At 38.6% G+C, this 25,907-nt stretch overlaps 1 protein-coding gene across 1 annotated transcript in view; it reads left to right on the top strand.

Moving 5' to 3' along the window:
• Positions 1-25,907, top strand: part of lamc3 (laminin, gamma 3) — a 133,663-nt gene that overhangs the window by 63,789 nt on the left and 43,967 nt on the right. The window contains exons 10-11 of the mRNA XM_008423622.2: positions 12,491-12,689; positions 23,151-23,260. Of these exons, the coding sequence (XP_008421844.1) occupies positions 12,491-12,689; positions 23,151-23,260 (309 nt within the window). The remainder of the gene's footprint in view (positions 1-12,490; positions 12,690-23,150; positions 23,261-25,907) is intronic.

Here is a 25,907-nt window from a genome sequence, read left to right on the forward strand (position 1 = left end):
ATCTGTCCAAGCTACTAGACTTTGAGCCCCTTTTCATCAGCTGCCCCAGCAGCAAACGCCTGATGGAATTGGATGCCTTGGCAAAGCTGGAGAACCAACAAAGTGAAAATTGGCTTGACTTCCTCTTGTCTCCGCTAAGCCGGTTTTGGCCATCTTCTCAGATTCCCTCCGGCCATCACTCAGACCTCAGCCAGAAGCAAAACAGGAGCAATCCCATTAACCCTGAAGTCTCGGGGTTTTTAATGCCCAGAATGCGTGATCACAGAGAACAACTTCATCTTGGGGCGTCTTTTTTTTTTTTTCTAGGCGGATGTGAAGCGCTGTGCTGAAAGAGGCTGCGACAAAGCATGGTGGTCTGGCATAATTTGTCAAACATTATTAGAAATGCACTGCTAAGTCACTGATGTGCCAGTTTGAATTTGTCAGTCTGTGCATATAACTCTAAAATGAATATGCCGTGACAGATAGTAAACATTAGTAAACACGGAAATGTACAGTTAGAAATGTATTTTTCTTTTTTACGGCTACCATTATTTTCCCAGTCTTCTTTGGTGTCTCTGAAGACCACGTTGCATAGATTAGCATCCCAACTGCCTACGAACAGCTTCGTGACAGCATGGTTATCTACTTTGTGCAGCGCTTGTTTATGGTTTTTTTCTACATAATGTATACACACATCTGTTACAGTGGCATTGCTAATAATGATCTCATTTTCTCTTGCCTTTTTCATAGTTGTGCATGTGCGGAGTCACTTTAAAGATTACACCAAAGTGGCAGCTGCTTTGGAAACGGCTCTAGTTTTCCCTCTCTCTGCTCTGGCTGTTATTATTTATTTATTTATTTTTAATTTGCATTTTTGCACTGTAATCCCTCCACTGTGCGTCTTCACAAGCTTTGGAGATAATTCTGAGTGACAACACAGCGTCTAGCATCACACAAAATGCCATTCTGTGATTGAATGAGTGTTTTTTGTATTATAATTTTTTTCTTACTTTAGTTTCTCTTGGGCTTGCTCATATTTAATAATCAGTCATTTTACTGGCTTTCCAGGGAAAATGAGGAACTGTTTAGCTTGGTCAGTTCCAAAACTAACAACCCTGGCCCAAACAGTGGACAGTACTGTGCCGATGTTTTTCTCAACAGTTACTGACAAATAGGGTCGGCCAGAATTGGGAGCGTTTCAGACAGTGCAAAAAGAAATTGGAAGGCGGAATTGCACTCACCTTTTATTTATTTATTTATTTTTTTTATTCCTCTTGACAGTTAAGCCAACATTTTGCTTACACCAGCCGGGATGCCAAAATTGCTCCTTCTTTTTCCTCCGACATGAAGATGTTTCATTTTTGTAAACATTGTGAATTGCCTCCTCTCGATCTTTTTTTTTGCTTCAATTTGAATCCGTCACGTCATAGATGAATGCAGGTAGAGAGTCGTGAGCGTGTTTTTGTGTCTACACTTGGAGAAACTTGTACTCTTAAGTCTTGCCAAATTTTTTTCCCCCCGTTTTATCCTGAATGGCTGCCTAACACTTGGTGCAGATGGATTATGGATATACGTCCCTATGGCAACTTTAAGCGTGGCTGCCAGAAAGTGTAACTGACAAACAAAACAGTCACTTTTGTCCTGCGTTCAGTGTCTTCGGTTGCCACTTGAATATGCTGGTCAGCCACTGCGGCTGCCGTGGTGAGGCGACGCTTCATACCGACGGGGACACCGAGCGTCTCAAGACCACGGAGCCATCTGCTGAAAAGCCTGTAATGTTGATCTTTCTTCCTATCAGTAGAACAACTCGACCTGCTGAGCCTGAAGCGGGAGCAGGGCTCAAAGAAAACAGGACAAATGTGAAGAAAAGGACAGAATTTTAATGAACTTTGCCTGTAGCAGAAAGGAGCGCAGCAGAATATGGTTATCCTTATGCTAAACTCATGAGAGAAAGAAGACCCTTTCTAAACATCCCTTGGCTTCTTGACACTCGTATTCAAGCACAGCTGCTGCAAAGGGTACCTGCAGCCCGGCACGCGTACATTTTTTCTTGTGGCATTGCCTTCTGGAGACATGCAAAATCAAAAAGATCTACCGCATAAGGAAATCAAGAGAAAATATATTGTAGTAAATGGGTGAGAGATGGATAAATATGCTGCCTGTTTTCATTTAAAGTACCTTACTTGCAAGTAAATTTGACTTCGTTCAAATATTTGCTGATGAGAAGGAGGTCTCCCCTCATAAGAAATAATTAATCGACCGTGTTCTGATGTTTCTTTTTTTTTTTTTGTCAAAGCTTTGCACTTCTGATACTGATCTTCACTAATTCTGATTTAATTTCCAAACGCCTGCCAAATTTTCCAAATCACTTACATCACTTACATTTCATTTGGAAGTGGAGATCGAGTGCTGGGGTTATTATTTTACATGAACATTTTGAGCTTTATATTGTTCTTTATTGTCATCTCTTCATTCGAAACACATCTGGAGTTTGGCTGGACGATACGGCTGGGAAAGCGTATCACAATATAAGAATTTATTGCGATACATTCGTCAGTGGATATCTATAATTATTAATTAGATTTTTTCTTTTATATATTTAAAATACTGCCAAACTGCTGGAGTAACTGTTCCTGTTTTATCCAGTTTTCACCCCACGCTGTTTTTTTTAATATTTTTATTTTTTTAGGCAGTTATGAGGTTCGGTGGCAAAACCTGACACTGCTGTTTAAAACACCCCAGACAAACGTATATAAATATTGATGGCCTGATAGATGGGCTCTCTGTTATGTAAAGTACACACGCAGGTTATCTAGTGCAAAATTTAAAAGTTAACAGTTTGTCCATGCAGCCTTCGCCCTCAAACTGTTGCCATGGCAGCCGGTGATGGAGCCTCAGTGGCACTCGTGTTTATGCAAGGCAGCAATGATTTAATCAGACTGAGCTGATTTAATTGAGGTGATGAGAAGCCTAAATCCTCTGATTGATTGGGAGCTCATCCACTATTCACCAAAAGTTATGCAGAGATCTATCACTTGCGAGTGCAGCTTGGTGTGCTCCTGGCAGACTGTCGGCAGTGGCAAAGTCAGCAGGCTTCTAATCTCTTCGAGAGGCGAAAGGAAACTAGTTGAAAATCAGATGACAAAAGGCTGAAAACTTTTCTGGGTAACCAAGGGATCATTTCTAAGGAAGCACTCGGCGACACAGCTGGTATTTTTCATCAGCAGTTTGTGTACATTTAAGTAAAATGAAAGCATTTGCAGCCTGCTTGGATGTGGTGAGGCAAATCCCAAAACGTTAAGGGTTACTGCCTTGTATGAGTTGTATGTTCATTGTTGTGAAAACATTTGCTCCCCTTATATTTTGTACAAGTAATGTTCTGAGGTCCAACCTTTGTCCTAAGTGAGAACGTAAGCACATGGTATATTCTTGCTTTATCTAAAATTCACAGTCTGTCTGATGTATCTGTGAATTTAGATCCTGTTTGACAACATGGTGCCAGAATAAACCAAAAATTCTGCTCTGCACCACAAAACCCTAGAGCAATATGTCTGGACATCAAGTCAAGTGTAGCAGGAAAATGATCTGAAACACAGCAGCAACTTCACTTCTGAATAACTCCAAAAAATAAAAAAATAAAAACAACAAAAGTTGACTTTTAGGTTGCTTAGTCAAATTCTAGATTAAAAACAACTGAGACGCTGTGACACGACCTTAAACAGTCTGTTCATGCTCTAAAACCCCGCATTCAAATCTAATTTAAAACTGTTTTGCAAACAAGAATAGACAAAAAAAAAAAGTCCCCAATAATTGTACAGGCTCGTTGCCAGTTGTTGGCACCGCATATCGCCAGTTGTTGCTGCCAATGGTGGTGCAAGCACTTATTAGGATTTGAGGACAATTACTTTATCCATATTGGGTCAGCTTGATTTGAATATCTTTATTGCTTTAATAAGTGAAATCATCGTTTAAACCCTCAATTTCATTTGAACTGCGCATGATTGTCTGATATTTAAAAATTTATTGACGCTCTGAAACGTATTAATGTGGCAAACGAGCAAAAGCAAAATAAATCTGAATGAGGGAAAATGTATTTAAAAAGCACTGCATGTAAATGCAAAAGCTACCAGAACATTCAAGCTTGTCCTGTTTTTGTTGAAAATACAGAAAATAATGATTTATTAGTTGATAGGTATTTTCCTAGAACCTACATAAAAGAACCACAGACAACGTATATGAATTTATGACTAAACTTCTGCAAGCAAAAGGAGAAGACTCTGTCAACTGCTTCTCAGAGCTGTTCACAGAGCGTTCTGCCAATCTTTGGATACAGCTTGTCTTTTATTCTCAAACTTCAAAGAGGGAGGATAGGCAAGATAGACAGCAGAGGAAAAACAGCAAAGGTCGTAAAACATTTTACCTAAACAAAGCAAAGGTCGTAAAACAATTTAACATCTGGCCCCTGATCTGAGCCCGGTTCAAATCTCGGTCAAACTGTTTCACATGAAGATAACAGGCAGCTGTGACTTCCAGGTCAGTTCACACATACAGTTTAAACAAGAGAACACTTTAACCTGAATATGAACTAAAGTAACAACAAAATGATAATACCAAAAAATCTCTATCATTAGTTATCTAAAAAGATTGTGTAATCGCTTTGTCATGACGAGGAGTTGCCGGGTCACAGACATGCTTTTGGCTTCTTGTGCATCTAACACACACTAAGCTGGAGTTGGAATGAAACTTATTTAATGTTCTTCAGTTTTTGTGGCTCCACTGGACTTTATTCATTAGAAACGGGACAGGAAGAAGGACAGACTGAAGGGGAAGACATGCAGTAAATGGCCGGAAATGTAACTGGGGACGATTACATTGAACACCTGCTCTATCAGCCATGTAGTGTCATTTTCCTTTAATTTATCAATCTATTTAAAATAATCAATATAAATTCATGGCCATGCAAAGGCACCAGATCACAATTTTAAACAAATAATCCACTGGTTGTTTGTTTTATTTTCTGCGTAATGATTTGTTGCTGTGAATGGTGCGGTTTTTGCCGTTATATTGCACTTGTGCTTTGGTAGTCTTGTCTTTGCTAACACATACAATAATAATAATAATAACAATAATTAAATGAATGGCACCCATGCACTGTAACAACCTACAAGCTACATCTGAACACAAGTGTTTGAAACCATAAGGGAGCATTAGGTGCAAATTCCAGCTTTATCGCATGGTTATATTCCTGGGCTCATTACCCACAATTATGTAAGGTATATAACATATACATTCCCAATTAATCACTTTAGATGTAATGACCATTGACTTTTATTTTCTTTGAACATGGAAGTCTCCCATTACTCAGTATTACAGTGTATCACTCCCCAAATGTGGATAATTACCTCTTGTCTGTTTCTCAAAATCAGTGGCTCTACTGGGGCTGTTCTCTAAAGCAACAGTAATCTTCTGCTGGCAAAGGCTATGCTTTTGAGTGTCGCTTGAGTGGTGTTTGTCTGAGTGGCTCACTGGAGAGAGCATATTTTAAAACAAGGCGGTTTTACAGAGTTTCAGAAATGCGAGTTAACGCAAGAGTCGGAATATATGCATATAAATACATAAAACTTGGGGGTGTAATGCTACCTAGAATCACAATTTGTCGCCTGCCTGTTTTGGCCTCGATGTGTTCGATGTGGATTGAGGGCAAGGGAAAAAAAGGAAAAAAGAAAATAATGCCACAAGCTTGATTTCTTTTTATTATTTTGAAAAAGGAAAAAAGTTACATGTGCACTTAAATAAGATTGGTGTACCTGCAACTTCACTTTAACATTAATGTTAAAACCAAAAAAGGTAATACATTTTGAATTACTTAGTGCCTTATTGAACATTTCTAAAAATACAAGGAAGGGATTTCCATAGATGTTAAAAATATTACAAAAAAAAAAAACTGCAGAGGTGTGACTGTTTTAATTAATTCCTGCTTTAATATCCTAAACCAAATAAATCCTGCCAATGTGCATAAAGCAGCAGAATACAATATAAAACACCCACCACTCACCTGACATTTAATTGTTTGAAAACCAGGTGGCGCTACTTATGCACCTGATGAGACTTAATTAGCATCTGGAGGAGATTGTTAAAAGCCTTGTAGCAATTTCACCACTCTGCATTAGGGTTCCAAAGCAAGTGAATTGTGAGAATTAGATCCAATGCACTGACTGCACTGCCTCTATGGATCACAGGGAATAATGAAACTGTTTTTGCACCATGCATTAAAATTGAGGTGGTGTGTTTTCAGACTCCTCTGTGTCATTATAACCAGTTACTCTTGGTTCGGTTTGGCATGGAGTGTTGTTGACAGTATCTCCAATTTCTCTTTTTTTTTTTTTTTGCAACACAAAACGATAAAGTTCATCTTTATGCATTTTAGATGTTGCTAATTGTAAGTGATTAATATATTTGTACAGCAATGGTTCTGTCTAAATAATAAAAAAAAAAGACAGAGGTTAAAGTGACAGTACTTAATAGTTCTATAAACTCTGGACACAGTTGGTTGCAGTGGATTTTATTTGGTGGTCTGAGAATAATATATTGCACATATAAGTAATAAATTAAAAGATTCAAAATGTGTAAAAAAAAGAGAAAAAAAAAGAATTTGTTTTACTTAATTAAAGCAATGGTAAAAATTAGTGGTTAGAGCAAATAACTTACCTGCAGTAAAAAGACTGGAAGTTTCATTTGTAATGTGATTATTTTAACAAAAAATATCCTAAATATGCTATAAGGTATCAGGAATGAAAAGTTGTTTTCAAACTTCTTTGGATGTTCTGGCTGGGGTTACATCAGGTCAGTTTTTTTATGTAGAGCACAATTCATCCTACAATTTAGAAGTGCTGGTCGCCTTAATCCTGGGTAATTATTCACGACAAAGGCAGAAATTAAAGGAGGGAAGATGTACAGCAAAGGTTCCCAGAACCACGGATGTCATTTTCACATAAACCATTGTATAACATCCTTTACCATTTACTTTTTAAAACGACATGTTTTTTTCTCTACTCATCTTAAACACCGCCACAGCTAAAATGGAATTTATCAACAAAATGTCGTTTTTTCTTTTTGTTTTTGTATGTTTTAAACTTGCAAAAATGGGACTAAAAGAAAATGTAAAACTTGGAAACATGTTTTGATCTGTTGCTTGTTTTTGTAATTCCTACTCTCTTATCTACTTCAGAAGTAAATTTGTGACTTAGCACGTCTGAGGAACGTCTCACTAATTGAAAATGCATATAATAAGAAAGCCTTGTTTTCCCTCTTGCGCTACAGAATTTCTGTTTTAATTTGTTTAGCCTTTTCAACTGGTATTGATCTCAAACTCCTCGGAGACGTGTTTGTTCGAAGCAAGAATGCCGTCTGTGTCCTCCATGCCGATGGCTGGACTGCAGGTGTTTATCATGCCACTCCCTTTGTGTCTGATTAGCAATAATTATCTATTTCCTTTGCATCTGAAGCCTGTCTGACATGAGCGATGGCTTACGGGATTGAACAGAAAGTACTATCGATTACCCATGGAACAAAAGCCTTTGTCATTGAATCACTGCCTGGTTCTCATTTCCTCCAAATCCCGCTCCTAAAGTTGGATGATGAATATAAATAATCTTGTCCTCTGCTCTGCTCATTAATGTATCCTCACAGTAAACCTGCCACTGCTACTTGCATAAAGGAAAGCTCAGCTTTTATTTTTCCCCCTACTTGTGAAGGAAGATATTAGAAAGAAAAAAAGTGGAAAGAAAAAAGGGTAGATGGATGGATGGTTAGAATCACTTTGCAGAAAGTTAGGAGTCAGGAGAAGAATCAAACATGTACAGTGTTTTAGTCTATTTTCATACTGCAGCACAGTAAAGAAACTCATCGGTATTTGAAGAAAACATGGAGCCAGAGGGACATTACTAAAACGTGACATGTCTGCGAGATTGATAAAAAAAACCCAGATCAAACTGAAACTGGTCATTGAGGCTGCCAAACGTCTGAAGACGTTGCAGACAATTCTGGATGAATACTGGTTGCGTTGTCCATGTGACAGCAATCCCCTTTGTTGTGCACTTACAGCTGGACTTATAGGATACATTTATTTTCTTATCCAAAGAAAGTGTCGGGCCTGCCTGCAATCTCAGTAGATTGTTTAAGAACGTGTTACTCTGGAACAAAGCTAGCGCCTCTAATCTCAAATTCAAATGGCATGTTTGGCACAAGAACAACACGGCATATTACCAGAAAAACATCACACCCAGAGTAGTAAAAGTGTGGCGACAGCATCATGCTGTATGTGTTACCTTTCCACAAATGGAAGGACACTTTTTTAACAAGTTAGATGAAATTATGAACAATTCTAAATAGAAATCAGTTTTTACTCCAGACACTTAGTTTCACGCTATAAGATTGAAGATGAAGAGTGACTTTTTTTTTCTGCTTGTATCCTGTTACTGATCCTAATGCTATCGGTATCAATAAAAGAAAGTTTTGGTATGAGCTAGCCAGAATTCACAGCTATATTGGACAGAAAAGCTCTTTGGGTTCAGCTGAGTGAAGGTAAGGAAGGGAGCCGTCCTGACAGTCCGATAGATCCGGAGAGACTTCTGCAACTCCCACAAGGCTATGTGTGAGGATGCTGTCTGATCAAAATGAGGCGGAATACAAAAATGAAATCGTAGTTTCAATTGAAACATGTACAATTATGCAACAAGGTTATTGCGGCACTCTTGTTGCTTGCGATAACATTCACTCTGCTGACATAGCGCTATGATTTATTGTAAAGAGCCTCAAATGCAATGTGCGAAGGACATAATGTTTCATTTAAAATGAAATTCACGACATGAGACCGAGAGAGGAAAGGACAAATCTGACATACGAGATAATAATAAATAATAATAATAATGCATTTGTAATAATGCATTCCACTAAAATAAGATGCTACGTGTTGTTTATGCAGTCGGTGATATTTTACCAACGCCGCAAAATGCCTTATTTCAGGGTATCAGAAAGTCAATTTAAATAGCAGTTGAGATTAAAAAAAAAGCATTCATCAGTGTGGCTGCCAATGTGATAGGGGGTGGGGGAGAGGCACGCAAGGGCACCGCACGAAAAATAAAAGCTGACTCCTGGTTGAACAAATATTGGCTGATCAGACGGCTGAATTGCTCTGAATGATGCCACAGACCCCTCACAAGCAAAATCACCCACTCAATTCCAAAGCCCTCTTAAGCCCCCGAGGAGCTCAGGATGTTCTTCACACACGATTACGCGCAAAAACAAGATGGCAACCAAGCGTGCAACCTGTCATTTTTCCCTCTCACTTAACCACATCTGGTAAGAGAACGGTAGCATTGTGTTATTGTATGAACGTTTTTATCTTCTTTTTTTTAAAGAGCAAATAAAAGATGCAGTGAAAATGACGTGAATGTGAAGTCATCTTTTGCGAAAGACAAAATGTTTGTGTTAAAAATTGTAGTCTTGATATAAGCAAGGAATAGTATTGACAAGCATTTTTGATTATCAGATGTACTACATATTCACATAAAGTGAAAAAAGTAAAGGTTTTGATGACGTTTACAAAAATGTGAGTTCAGAAATATGTTTGTTACATCTTACAAAATGATCATGGAGAGAGCCCCACACTTTTCTGCAGACAGCCTACTCCGTGTATGATGACGTAGCAGTTTCCATACAGGAGTTTTTCGCTGTTTAGCAGTGTAAATGTTATAGTAGCTCTTTAGTGATTAACTGGACAAATGTACATAATTCCTCGCCGCATCAGATAAACATTCCTCAAAGTATCCACGTCTCCTGCAGATACAAAAGCCAGATAGTGGAAGCGGATTAGGAGGAGCAAAACCTCAACATTGCTTTTTAAGTGCATTTCTGAGAAAAACACCCCACCGAACGTCCAGCCACTCACACAACACCTCTCACAGAGCTCTATTGAGATATTTTGACCTGGGCCTAGTGTTGAGAAATTTTTGTCGTGCTTTCTAATCAATGAGAGCAGATTGTGGCACTTCTGATGAAGTATTTTGGAGCGTTAACGCATCGGAATGCTTTGTCTACTGTGTCTCTAGCTGGACGCTCGAGCGTTGCAGGAGGTGAATCGTGTTCAAGTGAATTTTGTTCAAGAATTGCACTATGTGCGCTCACTTCTTGAAAAAAGATCCGCCACGTCAGAATGTGGACACTGCCATGCTTTTACAAAGCTATGAAGTCATGATTGTTGGTTATCAGTCTTTATTCAAAGCACTTTTGGGGTTTATACTTTTTAAGCATAAATGTGTTTGTATTATTACTGAAAATTGCTAATGGTGATGGTAACTTATTAGTGGGGATTCATACTTTCTTTTTAAGACTTTTGTTTTTGTCACAAGAATCATTCTAAGCTTATTGAAGGTAGATGTTCAAGGTTTATTTGATCTTAAAACAAATTACAAACATATTCAGTTTACATTGACGTCACTTTTAAGATGACAAAAGCATCAAATCACTCTGATTCAAAGGCGATGTTTAACACATTTCTTTTCACCTCAAAGCAAAATTTTAATTACGTTAGAATGTGAAACATTTTGATGCACCGATTATGGAAAGTGACATCATTTTTGGGGACCCTGGAGGATTGTAGACTACGACTAACATGTACAGTGCTGATGCTACGTTTACATAAACGCTTACATTAAAGTACATGTCACCAGCTGTTAAGCACGGAGGTGGATTATTCATGCTTTAGACGTGCGCGACATGTGAGTGATAGAAGAATGGACTAAAGGTGAAGATGAATACGTCAAATTCCTTAGAATCTGTCAGCGCTAAAAGCCTTTTGGATGGAAAAAAAGAATGAAATCCTTCTAACAAGAACAGAATAACTATGAGCTCCCAACGAATAGCATTCACATGCTGTCATACTTGCCAGCAGGGGTGTTGACAAGTCTGACAGCCGACTTACAACTCAATGTGACAACAACACATGTCTTGGAAGCTTTTGCATTTTATTTTGAATTTGTAAAATAATAAAAGAAAAAAAAAAAGAATCCAGGAAGTAATCTTGCATTTTTATTTGTATATATTTTTTTACTTTATGTTCTTTGAAAACCAGATCAGTCGTGCCGTGACTGATGCAAGACTTTCAGTAAACTGTTTACATGTTTAACGGAGGGGGATTTAGGCTACGTTCCTCAGACCCAGACAGAAAAAAAAACTCTGCTGCTCTGTGTGGTAGAACTGTCTGAGAGTGTCTTTAATTTATTGTAGCCAAGCAAAAAATGTGCTAATGTGTAATTATGTGAGCTTAATAAGCAGGGTTTCTCATTTTATGAGCAAAAAAGCCAAAACATCTGGTCAAATCCTGAGCCTTCCAAAAGCACTCAAAAGCACATTACAACAAAAATAACAACATTAAAATAGTTTATAATTGTAGAGATGAACGGAAAGTCTTCTAAATATTCCCAAAAAAGTGTGCCATGTAAATGAATTCAGCTTCTCAGAAACACTTACCCCACGTTTCAGCATAATTAGAGATATAAAACATTCTGTTGTGACTCTGGTTATGTGTTCAGGAATTACCGTCTCACCAAAAAGTCTCTTATGAGCTTCCTGTCAGAATCCCTCTGTATTCAACATCCTTTGTTGTCCATCGACTCTGATCAGCTTCTCCGTCATGCGCATACCTTGATGCTGCCACCACCCTGGTTCATGGGATGTTGGATGGTTTGTTCTGAGTTACGTCGAGTGAAATATTCTCACCTTGCAAAGGACTTTGTTCAAGCTGTTCAATTTTAGTCTCATCTGACCAGACCACTAAATGGCAACAATGATATCGTAGCAGCTGTTGACTTGGTATCTGCCAATTTGTAATAACGTTGGTCATTTTGTATAAAATTAAACCAGCTGTAAAACCAGATTGTGGCATTGCCAAAATCCTCTGGAAATGTAATAATGGAAGCTTGTTATGCATTAACACAAAAAAATAGGAAATACTTTCTTGGAAAACAAAGATTTGAAAAGATTTTCAATAATGGCCTCCTTTTTTTTTTCCATGAATGCCAAATTTGGGATGTGACTGATAGTCGTCCTGTCGATAGATTTCTGCAGCTCCTCTAGAGTTACCATGAGTATAACTGCATCTCCAAATTATTGCTTTTATTTTATGACTCGTCAGTGTAAGTGGATGATGGCAACGTCTTGGTGATTTTTAGATTATGAATAGTTCTCCATGAAAAACTCATATTGTTTTATGACATAACCCTTCTTTAACCTTTCCCGCAGCTGTGTCTGGTGTGTTCCTTTGCTTCCACGATGCTTTGTTTACAGACCGGCAGGTGGACTTTGTTGGTTATACACTGTGTCGGCTGTCACCACAACGAGTTCATACACAAATATGTGTTTATACTTGAGCAGACTGGCTCGGACTTTAATTACAAAACTTACTCGACTCTACTTCCTGACGTCCATCCTGTGCTTTCCTTCCAACCAGAGAAATTCCTGGGTCACAAAGTGAACAGCTATGGCCAGCTCCTCTCCATCACCTTCACCTCTGAAACCTCTGAGCTGCTCCCTGACCACGTCACACTGCTGCTCCAAGGATCTGGAACTGCCCTGTCAGCAGACCTTTCCTACCAGCCGCTGCCAGACGTCGACCCCGGCCTCACCCCACGGCGCTCCTTCACTGTCAGGTAGGAGCAGGCGGGCGTCAGGCTGTCAGTTTGCAGCTGCGTTATTTTTTAAGCTACCACTGTATCCGATTTTTTTTTTTTTCCCAGGGGAACAAAATCCATAGCCCGGATGTTAGGTTGTTTGTTTGTTCTCCGCGTCTGTGCACCTCCCCCTTTGTCTGAGTTGTTCTCTGCGACATTATATTTAGCACGCCCACAGAACACGGGCCTTTTAAGACAAAACACGTTAGGATTAGTATTCACCCACATTGACATTGCTGTCACAATCCCAGCTGAATGCCAGGGTGAAAATGTGGTAATGAGCCGGCTCCTTCATCTGCTGGCTGTCATGTAGACCTGCCAGGTACAGAGCTGCAGCACATATCCATTTATACATGCTATGCCTTTAGCGGAGGCATTGAAAGTCCAAGGACAATGCAGAACAAGAGCCACAGTCACACCAGACTAATCATTGGAAAGGAGATGTGATTAATGATATATCCGTATGTTACAACTGTTTTATTTTCAACTGAAGGGTGTAAATTAAAGAGTCCTCAGAGTATATGACGTCACAAGCAGAAGTTATAGGTGGTTGTGCAAAAAGCCAAACCAAACTGACCCTTTGTGAAAATGTATTTGCCTGCGCTTGGGTCATGCAGCGAGACAATGTTCTAAAGGAAACCACTTTTGAATGAGTTAAGATGTTTTTTTTTTTTTGTTTGTTTGTTTTTTTTGGCCTAGTCAAAGTTAGAACTAAAATTTAATTGAAATGCTGGTACGTGGCTAGAAATGTTTTTGTGTTTTTATATACCGTCAGGTTATCTATGGCTGATATTAGAATTTGTTTGATGACTTCAACCTATTAAAAGTGAGGAAAAATGTAAGAAGACAATTAAAACAGAGCAAATCACTGCTGTGAATCACATAGCACATATTTATAGTACCTGACTTCAAATAATGCCAAGCCTTTCCTGTTTCAGATGAGTTAGGATAATGAAAATTATGTAGGTTTGCTAAGATGCCAAAGTAATGGAACATAGATGATAGTTTCTATATTCTTTTCAGAAGTTCACATGCACTGATTACTGATTTCTACACCTTTAAGAAATTCCAGGTAGGCTAGATAATCATGTCATGGCATCGTACTTTGTAAGGTAACATCTCAAGCATACTGCTTCCTTGTTTAAAGGGAAAGTGTCTGATTTAATATCAGACGGTAAGACAAAAAATGTCATGTGGTGTCATATGTGGGATATATAAGTATCTTGTTTGCAATATATATTTTACTTCAACTTTATAATCTCAGAGGTTTGTGTTCCGCCTCTGAAGGATTGGTGGTTTCTTACAGATTACATTTCATTTCAATATTCCTCAGTAAATAGGGGAAAAAAATCAACGATAATAAAGAAAAGATATGTACATAGCAAAACAATGTTTTTTTTTTTGTTTTTTTTGTTTTACATACATGGAACTATACCAGGTGAAAACTTGTGTTTACTTTTGTTTACCAGAAATGTGACTCATTGTTCTCTGCTGTTTATTATCTTGTTCTATGTTTTCATTTTACCTTACACTGAGCGACCTTCCTCCTCATTGGAGGAAGGTCATATAAATGTGTCATAAGAGAGGAGTCATTAAAAAGGGTGTGATTAGCCAATTGTTTCTACTCTTTCTGGCATCTCTGCAGGACTTGACTAGGTTTATTCATCTTTTGGTTTTTAATTCAGTAGTTTGGATTTTGAATTAAACATTTTATCTGTATTTTTATGTGTCTAAGTTAAAGCGTTTCTGACCCACAGCAACACTTTGCTTTTAACAGCTGCAGCTACACATAACTGAGTGGTTTCACTCACTCTCTTACTGCATAATGCATAAAGTATCCTCCTACGTTTAGACAGATACTTGGGTCAGCAGCCATCAGATCACATTTTGCAAAATAAAATGTAAAAAATTTGCATGTCTATATATATATTCAGAGAGAATTTATAAACATGTTGTGTTCAGTCAGTCTGAGGCAAATATTTGGCATCTTAATGAATTCCGACCTGTCGAATATGCAGGAACAGGACCTGTGTGAATGCTGCGATAATCACAGGGTGGATGTTGTGATTAAGACGGCAACAATCAAAATCAAGCACGTTTGTTATGAGAGGATTAAGAGAGGATTTTATTTTCTGATGTCTTCTTGTTGCAGTACTATATTTGTGATTGGAAACAACATCTGCGGTCTCTTTTCTGACTAATATTCCCTGCCCTAATTGCATGGAACATTTTGCAGAATGTTAAAATGAAGTCGTTATAAAAGTAACAATCTTTCTATATTTATGCCTTACATCACAATCCATGTCATTTTCAGTCTTCTAGCTGTAAAGAGTGTCTCGGTATTTACAACCAACAAAAATGGTTGATACAATATTTATTTGGAAGTTCTTTAAAAAAAATGAAAAAAAGAAAAGAAATTCAAAACTCTTTGGAACAGATGTCTGGTTCCAGGTTATCAAATTTGGGCTGAGTCTCCTGGATGCTAAAAGGCCTAATTCCTGCCTCTCAGTCCGCTGTACTGCCCGTTCACTACAAACCCTGTGTGACATAAAATTCATCATCTGTGCCAGCCCACTAAACTCTCAGAGGATGTTCGTGTGCTGCACTCTGACTGCAGTAATGCTCCCAGTCAGACGGTGGCTGTTAGGTATTTTCTGAAACCTACATGGAAAAAAGAGAACCACAGACAACGTATATGAGTTTTTAGCCGACTTCTGCAGAAGGAGAAAAACTCTATCAATTGCTCCTCCGAGCCGTTCATAGAGCGTTCTGAAAACCTTCAGTTTGTTTGTCTCTTTTATTAGCAGGGGAGAGAAAGGTGTGAACAGGAATGGAGGGGGTGAAACCCACATCCTATCTTCACAGTAGGATGTGAATTCAGACAGACAGAGGGGAGACACAGAAACTAAATTAACACATAGATAGGTTCTACAGCTCAGGACTTTCCCAGGAAGATCTAAGTCACCATCTGTACAAACATGCTTGATTAAGGAAGATTTAATTTTGTCTCCCAAGTTTCAACAAGTTTGAACACTAAACCTCTAAATAAAAACTAGTAACATAAAATTATAAATGTAAGAATGATAACAAACATAATAACTCTAACAGTGGCATCAAGCACACAACAGAAAACAACGAGCCGGCAAGAAGTTAAAGAAGAAAAAAACAGCAAGGACACTATTTAAGGAGTGAAATGTGGATGTGTCTGCTGCTACTCTTCAGATGAATCTGGAGTTCCCTCCTTAGGTGGAGACTGATTGAAATACTAAAGGATACCAATGGGCTTTGGATTTCATTGGGTTTCTGGTAGAAAGTTGAAGCTGAAAATAGATTAGAAGGAAAGAGTTAAGTTTTGTAATCGCCACAGTCCAGAACTAAACTTGACAGATAATTCTAAGAGATAAGAGATTCTGACAGACGAGGAAGAGTGGACAAATACAAATAAATCAAGATGTGGGATGGTGAGTCTTACCACAGGAGCACAGAAATGCTGAATTGAATCACAATGATTTTATGTTTTGTTTTTGCATCAAGTTAAATATTACATTATTTTGGTGGAAATACTTTAAAAAATGTATCACGGTCTTGTTTTTGTTGTATTTTTTGGCTTTGTAACAGAAGTTTGTATACTTTTGAAACCCTTGTAGTTTATCATGATACAAATGAAAACAAGATCCAAATCCTGAAGAGAACCATTAACTTCACCCAGTCTCCACTCCACAGTTTTTATACTCTTATTTGATAGAGGGATGAAAATTGTATTATATGGAGACATACCTTGCTAAAAATAATTATATTTTATTTTTAAAGTATTGTAAATATATATAGTCAATATTTGTAAGGAAATGGCCTCTTTCGAATAATTCAGATATTTATTTTCTCTTCATGTGTGTGTGTGTGTGTGTGTGTGTGTGTGTGTGCGCATGTGCGTGCGTGTGTGTGTGTGTGTGTGTGGGTGCGCGCGTGTGTGTGTGTGTGTGTGCGTGTGCGTGAACTTGCGAATCGGTTACTTTCTTCGCCGAACATTTTTATTTTATTGGCTCCTTCATCTCACATCAGACTTCCTGCCGCTCTCCTCGCGCTGTCTTTCCATCTAACAAGGCTCCCCGTCGGCCCCTCTCGGGATAAAGCGGTCAGCGCGGAGGCAGAAGCGGCTGGCATACCGAGGCGTAGTGGTGCTGAAGAGGTGAGCCCCGGCGTGACAGCCTGTGGGGGATCGGCAGCCTAATCAGTCGCAGAGAGATCTCATTAGGTCTGTCGACCTCGCCGAGTGGGTGCAGGTGGTCCGGTCCCCCACAATGTGAGCCTCTTCCAAAAACAGGCTCAAGTTATTCGCTCTGTTTTTGTTTCCTTTTCCTCCGCGCCGCTCCGTAATCCTTCTCATCCCACTCTGCACCTCCTTCACGCTGTTTGTTGCAATTTGTCTCCTATTCTCCCTATGTGTTGTCCTAAATGTCCTCCTCAGCAGCCTTGGACCAGCTTAACCTTCCGTGCTTCATTTTACTCCCTAATCGAGGATTTAATTTTCTTTGTTTTGTTTTTTTTTCTTTTTAGGCTTTATTTGAAACAAAGCAAAAACACAGCAAATTGTTTGACAGAACTGAAGAGTCCACATGGATAGGGCCCTTGTTATGCAGTGGTGTAATTTTTTCTTTGTGCCTGGCAGACGACGTTTCAGTCTGCTGGATAGAAACAGTCCTTTATAGCCCCCTAATACCTCTGGGATCCCTCTTCTTGAAGTCTCTGTAATAATGGACAGCTACCTGTTGGCTGCCGAAAAACACACCTGAAAACAAACATGCTAAAGTGTGTGGACATCTGAGGAAAAGCTACCAAACCTCCCAGTGTGATGAGAAAGCTGTGCTGTGTTAGGTGGGCGATGGTTACAGCATGTAGAAGGAAGCCGGACAGAATCTCGAACAAGGAAACGGCTGATTGATGAATGTTGCAACGCGGAAACCCGCTGTTTCAGCTCGAGGGTCGTAATGAAGGCTTCGCGGTGTAGATGGTTCTCAAGAATCCCACGGTGATTGTTGGCAGTTCAGACAGGAGCCCTGCACCTACGATGGTGTTTGTAGTTGTTAAAAACAGAACTTGACAGGAGAATTGTCAGCCTTGTTGAAATAGTTTTCCTATTTTTTATTTTTTTGGTAAAGGCAGAAATGTCCAGTTCAGCTGCCATTATGTGGTGAAGAAGAGATGCAGAGAGACTTGCAATACCAGCACGAGAAAAGGAACATTGACCATGGCTCCTGTGTTAGATATTTCAAGAGGAGGTATTTGCAATTTATAAACTGTGTATTTCCATGCTTTTTAACTTTTCTTTTCACATTTTAACAGCAAACGTTGCCATATTGTATTTGGAAGTGCATAATTGAATAGTAGGAGAAAAATAATGCATTTCTTCACATTTGTTTTGCAAAAAAAAATATGTCCATGCCCAGCTTGTTAGTTTAAGTGAATGGTCATCTCTTGATAGGTTTTGCTTTTATGAGATACTCTCTCCTTGTTCAAAGCCTTTCACAGAACCTCAGCTTTAAATCATTGGACATCTAAAAGTGCCTTGAGTAAAGTTGCATCTAACATATTTCTGTTTTTTCAACACATTTGTAAACCATTAACATTTTTCCAACAACTTTCTTACCATGCACGACTTTGTGTTGGTTAAGTTCCAAAAGAATACATTACAGCTTGTAGTTGTGTCAAAATGTGAAGAAATGACTTTTGCACGACACGATAGGGTGCATCGGTAGTTCATGATCAATTATTCATAATCCGTTCAGATAAATTAGTCGTACGAAATCACTCATTCCATTGATGAGAAATAGTGTTTTGTCAATCCCTAATGCTGTGAAACAGAGAACGCACAAAGGTAGTGGCAAGCAGAATTGACATACAGTTAATATGTTACTAATTCTTCTCCATTTTGCACATTTATCACCATGTTTTCATTTTTTAGCAATATTCTGCTACTAATCGGTTTGTGGTTTGTTCGCTATCCTTGATCATTTTTTAACACAACGTTCTTTAAAGTGATAGATTTTCTTTTGCATGGCCCTACAAATCATCAGAGTATGCCTCTTGATTTATCTGCTGTTTGGTTGGTGTGTGCAATTATTCAGTATTTAGAAGCAGTGGGGAAAAGCTTCAGTGAAAGACCTCAAACCTAAAAAGACGTACAGTTTGTTCGGCCATCAGAGGGACCCAGTTTCTCAAGGGGATCCCAGTTAGACTTTATGTCACTTCCAATATTTCCTAGCTTCGGTGTGGTGTCTTTGCACCAGTAATGACTGCTCCCTCTCCTCCCAGAGCCCTGGCTAAAGGAACACACTGCCTCTCCCTCTGAAATTCACCCAAAGCATCAAGACAGCATGCCATTAAACTTTTCCCAAGAAAGTTGCTGCTCATCTTCACATGCAGCTTTTTGTTTACCACCACAATGACGCACGGTTTTGTTGTTGTATTTTCCTAATTTCCTTTTCTTTTCTTTTTTTTCTTTTTTTTTTGTGTCTTGCACAAGTTCGTTTATTTATTTGAGGTTTTTTAATTTTTTAATTTTTTTGCATTTTTGATTCCCTGAAATCAGATGGAACACAGGCATTTAAGTTAATCATGTTTTGAAAATGGAAATATGTGTTTCTGAGTGTTTTGATAAAAAGCATGAGGAGGGAGGCATAAATAAACATGAGTTTGAGCACTCACAATCACACACACACACACACACACACGCACACAGGCATTCACACACACTCCTCATCTCTCTCCTGACTGGCAGCATCTGCATTCATGGATAGTAAATGTGATAACCTGTAAAGTGGCTTTGTGTTCCCACCTGATGCAGAGATCATTTTAGAATCAGATGGCTGAGGAATATATGGATGCTCAGGAATTTATGTGAGGGGAATTGATGAGAGGAGGAGGTGAATGCTGTTTTTTTTAAACGTAGTATCAACTCATCTCTCTCTCTCATGTTCTCTGTTCATTTTCTCTTCACTTGAATTGAGTGGGTGTGGGAGTTTTTATTGCCTTTTTGGTAGCGCGAGTGTACATTCGCAGCATATAAATATACGTAGGCGCCTGAAGCGCCAGGAAAAAATAAACCTATTCTTTACAAACTGCTTTATTAAGTCGGTACTAATCAGCTCTTTGCTGTTGTAGATGCCAAAGGGCTTTCAGGAAATTACATTTATAGATGTCTATGAGAACCGCAAGCCTCTTTGCAGCAGGAATCGCCGTCCATGAAGCAGAGAAGGAACTTGGTTCATCGTGGCTAGTTTATTTTTTTGAAAATCTACAAATTTGATTAAGGATTATGTTTGACAAACTTAACAAAACATAGACGAAAATGCTTACAAAAGGCGAGGGGGAAGTGTATATTTTTCCAAAATGAGGAAACGCATTTACAAAAATCATGGAAAGTCTACAAGCCAGCGTTAAAAATATATTTATTTTGAATAAAGTCATCCACAACGAAAATGTTGTCTTTGGTGTTTGGAAAAGCTTGGAAAAGCACAGCTTTTCCAAGTAAAGAGAATATTAAATATTTTGTTTACCATTTAATAATTTTATAGAAACTACCAAAAATATTCATTTTACTTAACTGATCATAAAAATGTCTTGGATAAAATGCATTTCAGTCAAATCCAAGAAATCATAAATCCAGTGTATTTCATAGAATAGGAGAACATGCTGACAATAAAAATTAGTGCTTTTTGTTGCTTTCTATTTTACTGATGAATAACATTATTAATAGATCATATTAATAGATCATAAAATGCTAATGCATACACCTAACCTTTTAGTAAATGAATCGGTACAGTTTATTTTGGTGCCTCATTAAATGATTGTGGTACACTCCACAGTAAGTTGCAACAGTAACATGCAGTACCTCAGTACCTGCAAGTGGACGCTTCCGGATTATTTGTGCATGTGATAATCTGCGACTTTACAGCCAAAGATCATTTGAAATATTATCTCGTTATGGATAATGTTCTTATTGGACACCTAAGGCTGTGGTCCAGTTACAGCTGCAATTCACGTTTGAGTGTGTGGATAGAATACAAAGCAAAATAAATAAATAAATAATAGGATCAACTTTATGAAGACAAACGATGTTAATCACAACAGGTTTCCAGCCAAAAGGATGAAAATCATGCAGTCCATTACTTCAGATTTAACTATGTATTCAGTTTTATCCTGGTGATCATTATTTATGTGGCATGTTGCAGCAAATACTTGGTGCATGTCTATGAATTATCACTGGCTGTTGGCTGGTGGTGCTGGAAATTCAAAAACACGCATCACAAATTTAGATATAGCGAATAAGAGAGTGAAGAGTTTTATTTATTATTTTTAACATTTTTGCCTCATGTTTCAGTTGTTGCAGTTTAACAACGATCATGAATGCAAATTAAACTGAGTCCTTTCTTTGCCATCAACGTTTTCATGCCAGTGGTATATTTATGCAAATATGAAGGCGTTTTCACTCTACAACCATCGACGTATTTGTGTTTTGGATCTGATGGTTTCTCACTCGCATCTCCGTCTGACAACATCGTCCTTTGGGTGCTTCTAAGGGGGTTTCTGTGTCTGCTTCCATCTTTGTTTTTATTTTTTTATTTTTTCTGCTTATGATCCTCTGTAGAACTGCCTCAATTACCATTTGGTTCTCTGTGCTTGCCTTGCCACTGATTAAAAGGGACAGTGACACTCCATAGGGGAAAGCATCATCAGGAGTTTGTTCACTTTCATGCGCACTCTGCTTATCACTGCCTGACCAGCTCCATTACTGTGGCTTTGAGGCCCAGTTTGTAATTGCCTCTCTTTATTACTGTCCCTACACGTCAGGGCGAGGAACAACGGCCGGTCACGTCAAGAGACTGTGGACAGCCAAACACACACACACACACACGCACCCCTACATGTGCTGTAAATACAAGTGATGAGAATGAGGCCATGCACAAAATAAAGCATTCTGAAAATGAAGTGGCATCTTGCTTAGAACAACTGACCAATTGAAGCGGAGGCCATTTAAAACTAACATAAAATTCTTGACTGATATGGAGTTAAGTTTTAACTCTTTTCTTGCCTTCATTTGCACGGTTCTTGTTTTCGATTTCAGTCTGCTTTTTTTTTCATGTGGTTTGTGTTCTGCAGCAAATACATTTGACTCAAAGTGGTAAAGGCTACAATTACAGTGGATTTAAAAACAAAGAAGCATTTAAATCAAGTTATTTTGCGTATGTCTTTAGATTCTTTCCATAAGTTAAATATTTAACACGGAAATCTGTTTTTCATTTTACGTCACTCAAATGTCTGTGACATAAGAGCTTTTAAGTATGCAAATTTACACCATGTGTGTGCCTCAATCACATGCTCTGCTTTATTTAAATATTTTAAATTAAAAAAAGATATCCGCAGTGCATACTTAGTTAGTTCTGTTTTTGCTTGTTGCTCACTCTAAAATGTGGATAACAAGTCACATTTACACGAGTAACTTTTTAAGAAAACGTAGGAATAGTTTTACTGCTCTTACTTGAGTAATATTTTTACAAAATATTGAGGCTCTTAGTGGAGTAAAATTTCTCCATGCGCTAACCACTGTGAGTAGCTGTGCTGAATAAATGCAGACATGCCTATGACGTACTTCCAAGCATTAACTCTGTTCTTTCCCACGCTCGCTGTTATCTATTGTTGATCTAGTTACCACTGATCATACCTGGCTGTCATAAGATGCTCACAACTAAAAAAACAATTTCATAATGCAATAGTCTAATTACTTTTTGTTGCCGTTGTGTTCCTTTACTTTACTCATCACTTGAAGCTAATGATGGGATTACAGAAACTAGCAACACGATACGAACCATCACTGGTTATGCTGGGGTTTTTTTTAAGGTATCCTCAGATTTAGCAAACAAATGGCTTAAAATAGACAGGCTTGCTTTCTTATAACTATGGAAAATAAATGAGAGTTGTGTTTTTTTTTTTTTACATTTCGAGATCAGCTCTGAGAAGCTGACGCAGCACCTGTCATCGAGATGGAACTGATGCAAGACTCGGGGAGTAAAACAGGCAGATGTCAGCTGTGCTGCCGGGCTTTGCAGAACATCTTTCAGCAGATGGCAAAGCTCAGTGATCAAGACCCTGAATATATGTTGAAGTCAGCACATTTACATTTTTTTTTTGCTGGTGCTCCCTGTACATCTGCTAGTTGTGCTTTATATAGCACATAGCTGAAACAAAGAGAATCGCATAGAGATAGCTGAGAATTTTCTATCGGTGTCGTTGTGGAAAGCGATAAATGAAACGTGCAACGCAAATTACCTCCGTTGTGTGCTACGACTGCTGCTACTGCGCATCCGTTCAGGTGTTTAATCACAGCTTGTGCATGTGTTGTACAAATATACAGTAACCGATGTTGCCTGTCTGCTCGTTTCACAGGCTCCATGAATACGAGGCGAGGTTCAGGCCTCATCTGTCTGCCTTCGAGTTCCAGCGCCTCCTTCACAACCTGACGGCTCTGAAAATCAGCAATGCTGGGGGACACAACTGTAAGTGGGCATTTCTGTTCGTAAGGGTCATAAGATCACTGTATTAGACACAATAACTTAGTCAGTTATAGTTGAAACCAGATATTTACATTTACTGAATAAAGAGACACTTTTTGTTGTTGGCGTCAAGATCTAAAGTTAAATCAAACCAAATGTCTTTTAGGTCAGTTAGAATGACCAAAATTATTTTTATTTGCTAACTTCCAGAATACTTGTTGATAATTTTATTTATTTATTTTTTACTTCATTAACTTCACTTCAAATTCAGAAGTTTTGCGCACATCAGGAATAGTTGTCTTTTGAGCCGTATCATTGGGTCCAAAACCAAAACCTGAAATAAAACATAGCACAAATGGAAAAACTGAAGTAAAAAAATATTAATGGAACTCATTTATAAAGTAAAATGTTTTCAAATGTTTGACTCATCAAATTAGTTGCTGACAGCTGAAAGGACTTGTGGTGTTTTTTTCTACAATGAATGTCAAATGTTCGACAAACTATGTTGCAAAAGTTCCTGTTACTGTGAGTCACTTGTAGGTTGCTTTGCTTTCACTCTCATGTCCAATCATCACTAACCAACTCACCAGGTTTTAAGTCTGGTTGAGTTTTCTGGTTGGTCCATGATTTCAAACTAACAACAATTCTATTGCTCCCCCCCAAGGTACATCTAATATAACTTTAAATTATATTTGTCGACAAACAACAGAGGGAACAGAAAGCAAAAGTAGCCAATTTGGTTCAGGGCGCCTTTTACTCTGGTCTGGTCACCGATCCTGGATCCAGCAAACCATCACAAACTATTAAGCTTCCTCCTCCATGTTTGTCACTGCGTAAATTCTTTAGCCAACTTCACAGTGAGCAAAAAGCCGGCTGGCTGAATCAAAATTTTTAATTTTGAGAAGAGTCCATCACAACAATCAATCTTAAGTGGTGCAGTGGTGATGCTTCATTGCCCAGTCAAGCATATCATTTTTTTTTTCTTTCTGATATCTTAGCAATGAGTTTCTCGCTGCAGCTTGAGGCCGTCTCTTTACAGTTCAAACTGAGAGAAGGTTGCCACGACTGAAGAGTGCCTGAAGCTGTATTTCTTTGATTCTCCTCAGTTGTTGATGCACAGAAGTTTTTCTTCGGACACTCTTGTGGCTTTCCGTCTGATGCCGGATTTCCTGCCAATACTTTCTCCCAGTTTCTACATGCCTTTTGATTCTGAAGGTAGACTGTACTCACGGATGCCTTGACCTTCTTCTAAATTTCTCTGCAGGAAAGACCTACAATGTTAGGTTGTTATGGTCCTTTATCTTTCTTTCACTTCTTTCTCTCAGCACACTGCTTTTTTGGCAACACACTACTTTTTTGCTGACAATACCGCTTGCACGTATAGTGTGTTTCAAAACGTCTTTAATGCAGACACAAGTAATCAAGAAAAGCTGAAAAACCTGTTGAAATTGGTATAGCATCAGGAATGGCTACTCGCTGAACAGAGCAAAAAGCGACACGTGCAAACACCAGTAAAAATTTCTACGTTTGTCTCGACATTTAAAAAAAAACAAAAAAGAAGACATGCTGGAGGAGTCTGAATACCCGCTGAATGTGGCAACAAAACTGACTACGATTATGACACTTCTGCATAGAAAGGTTCTGTTTGGAAAAAGAAATGTACCACAAATAAAAATGTAACACCAAGGGGAGCTTCCATGACATAGTCACTGTGCTTAGAGAGTACTTACCTTTCTGGAAAAGCAAAAAAAAAAATTTTTTTTTGCATTTTCTTGACATCCATCTCCTTTTTTTTCTCTCGACGTGACGTGTCTTTCTGATAGTGCGATGTAATGAACAAGCAGGATCTGAGAGACGCTATGGCGGATTAGAGCAGCAAGAAGAAAAGAACAGCTGGCCCAAACTACCAGCTCGCTCACACTTACTTGCACCATTTTAATTAGTTGTTCCAAGCAGGCATCACAACACCCACTCCTGCGTACTTCCTACACGCATACAAACAGTGCTGCAGAAGTTTGTGCACAAACAAACAGAGGCACAAGCCATGCATATTCCATAAAACTGTTGGCCGTCCCCGTGCCGTCTCTTTTGTACTGTACAGTGGGGAAAAACTTGGATATTGATTTGTCTTAGTCATTCTTAAGCAGTCCCAAATATGTCTCGTTGCCACAGGCTTTGAGGAGAGACTTGAAATCTCCAGTCAGATTTGGCTTTTTGAAATTCTCTCTGCAAAAAAAGAAAAGAAAAAAAAACCCGGCTCGTCCTAAAACAGAAATCTCGTAGTCGCTTTATATTCTCTACCACTAAAGTAAGCCCCTGAAGTCAGCATGTGGCTATGTTGAATGTGTAAGAGAAATCAATGGTTTAATGGCTTAACGTTCAGGTAACCTTAACAGTCCGCCAGGTTGCACCGAGCCTTTTAATGTCAAGCAAAAATCCTGACAGCTTTGACAAGGCTTCTTTGAAATAACGGACTGATGGAGACAAACCGGCGCAGCGTGTCTACAAATGAAAAGCTTTCAATTAACATAAAATATAGACTTTGGTGCCTGAAAACTGTTTTAATTGCAGATATCCCCGGTGCTGAATGAGCTAAGAGACATGGGGAGCGAGTGGAGAGCAGAGGGTGAAGGCTAAGGCACATCAGGGG

This window comes from Poecilia reticulata, linkage group LG12 (assembly GCF_000633615.1).
Source record: "Poecilia reticulata strain Guanapo linkage group LG12, Guppy_female_1.0+MT, whole genome shotgun sequence".
Classification (NCBI taxonomy): Eukaryota; Metazoa; Chordata; class Actinopteri; order Cyprinodontiformes; family Poeciliidae; genus Poecilia; species Poecilia reticulata.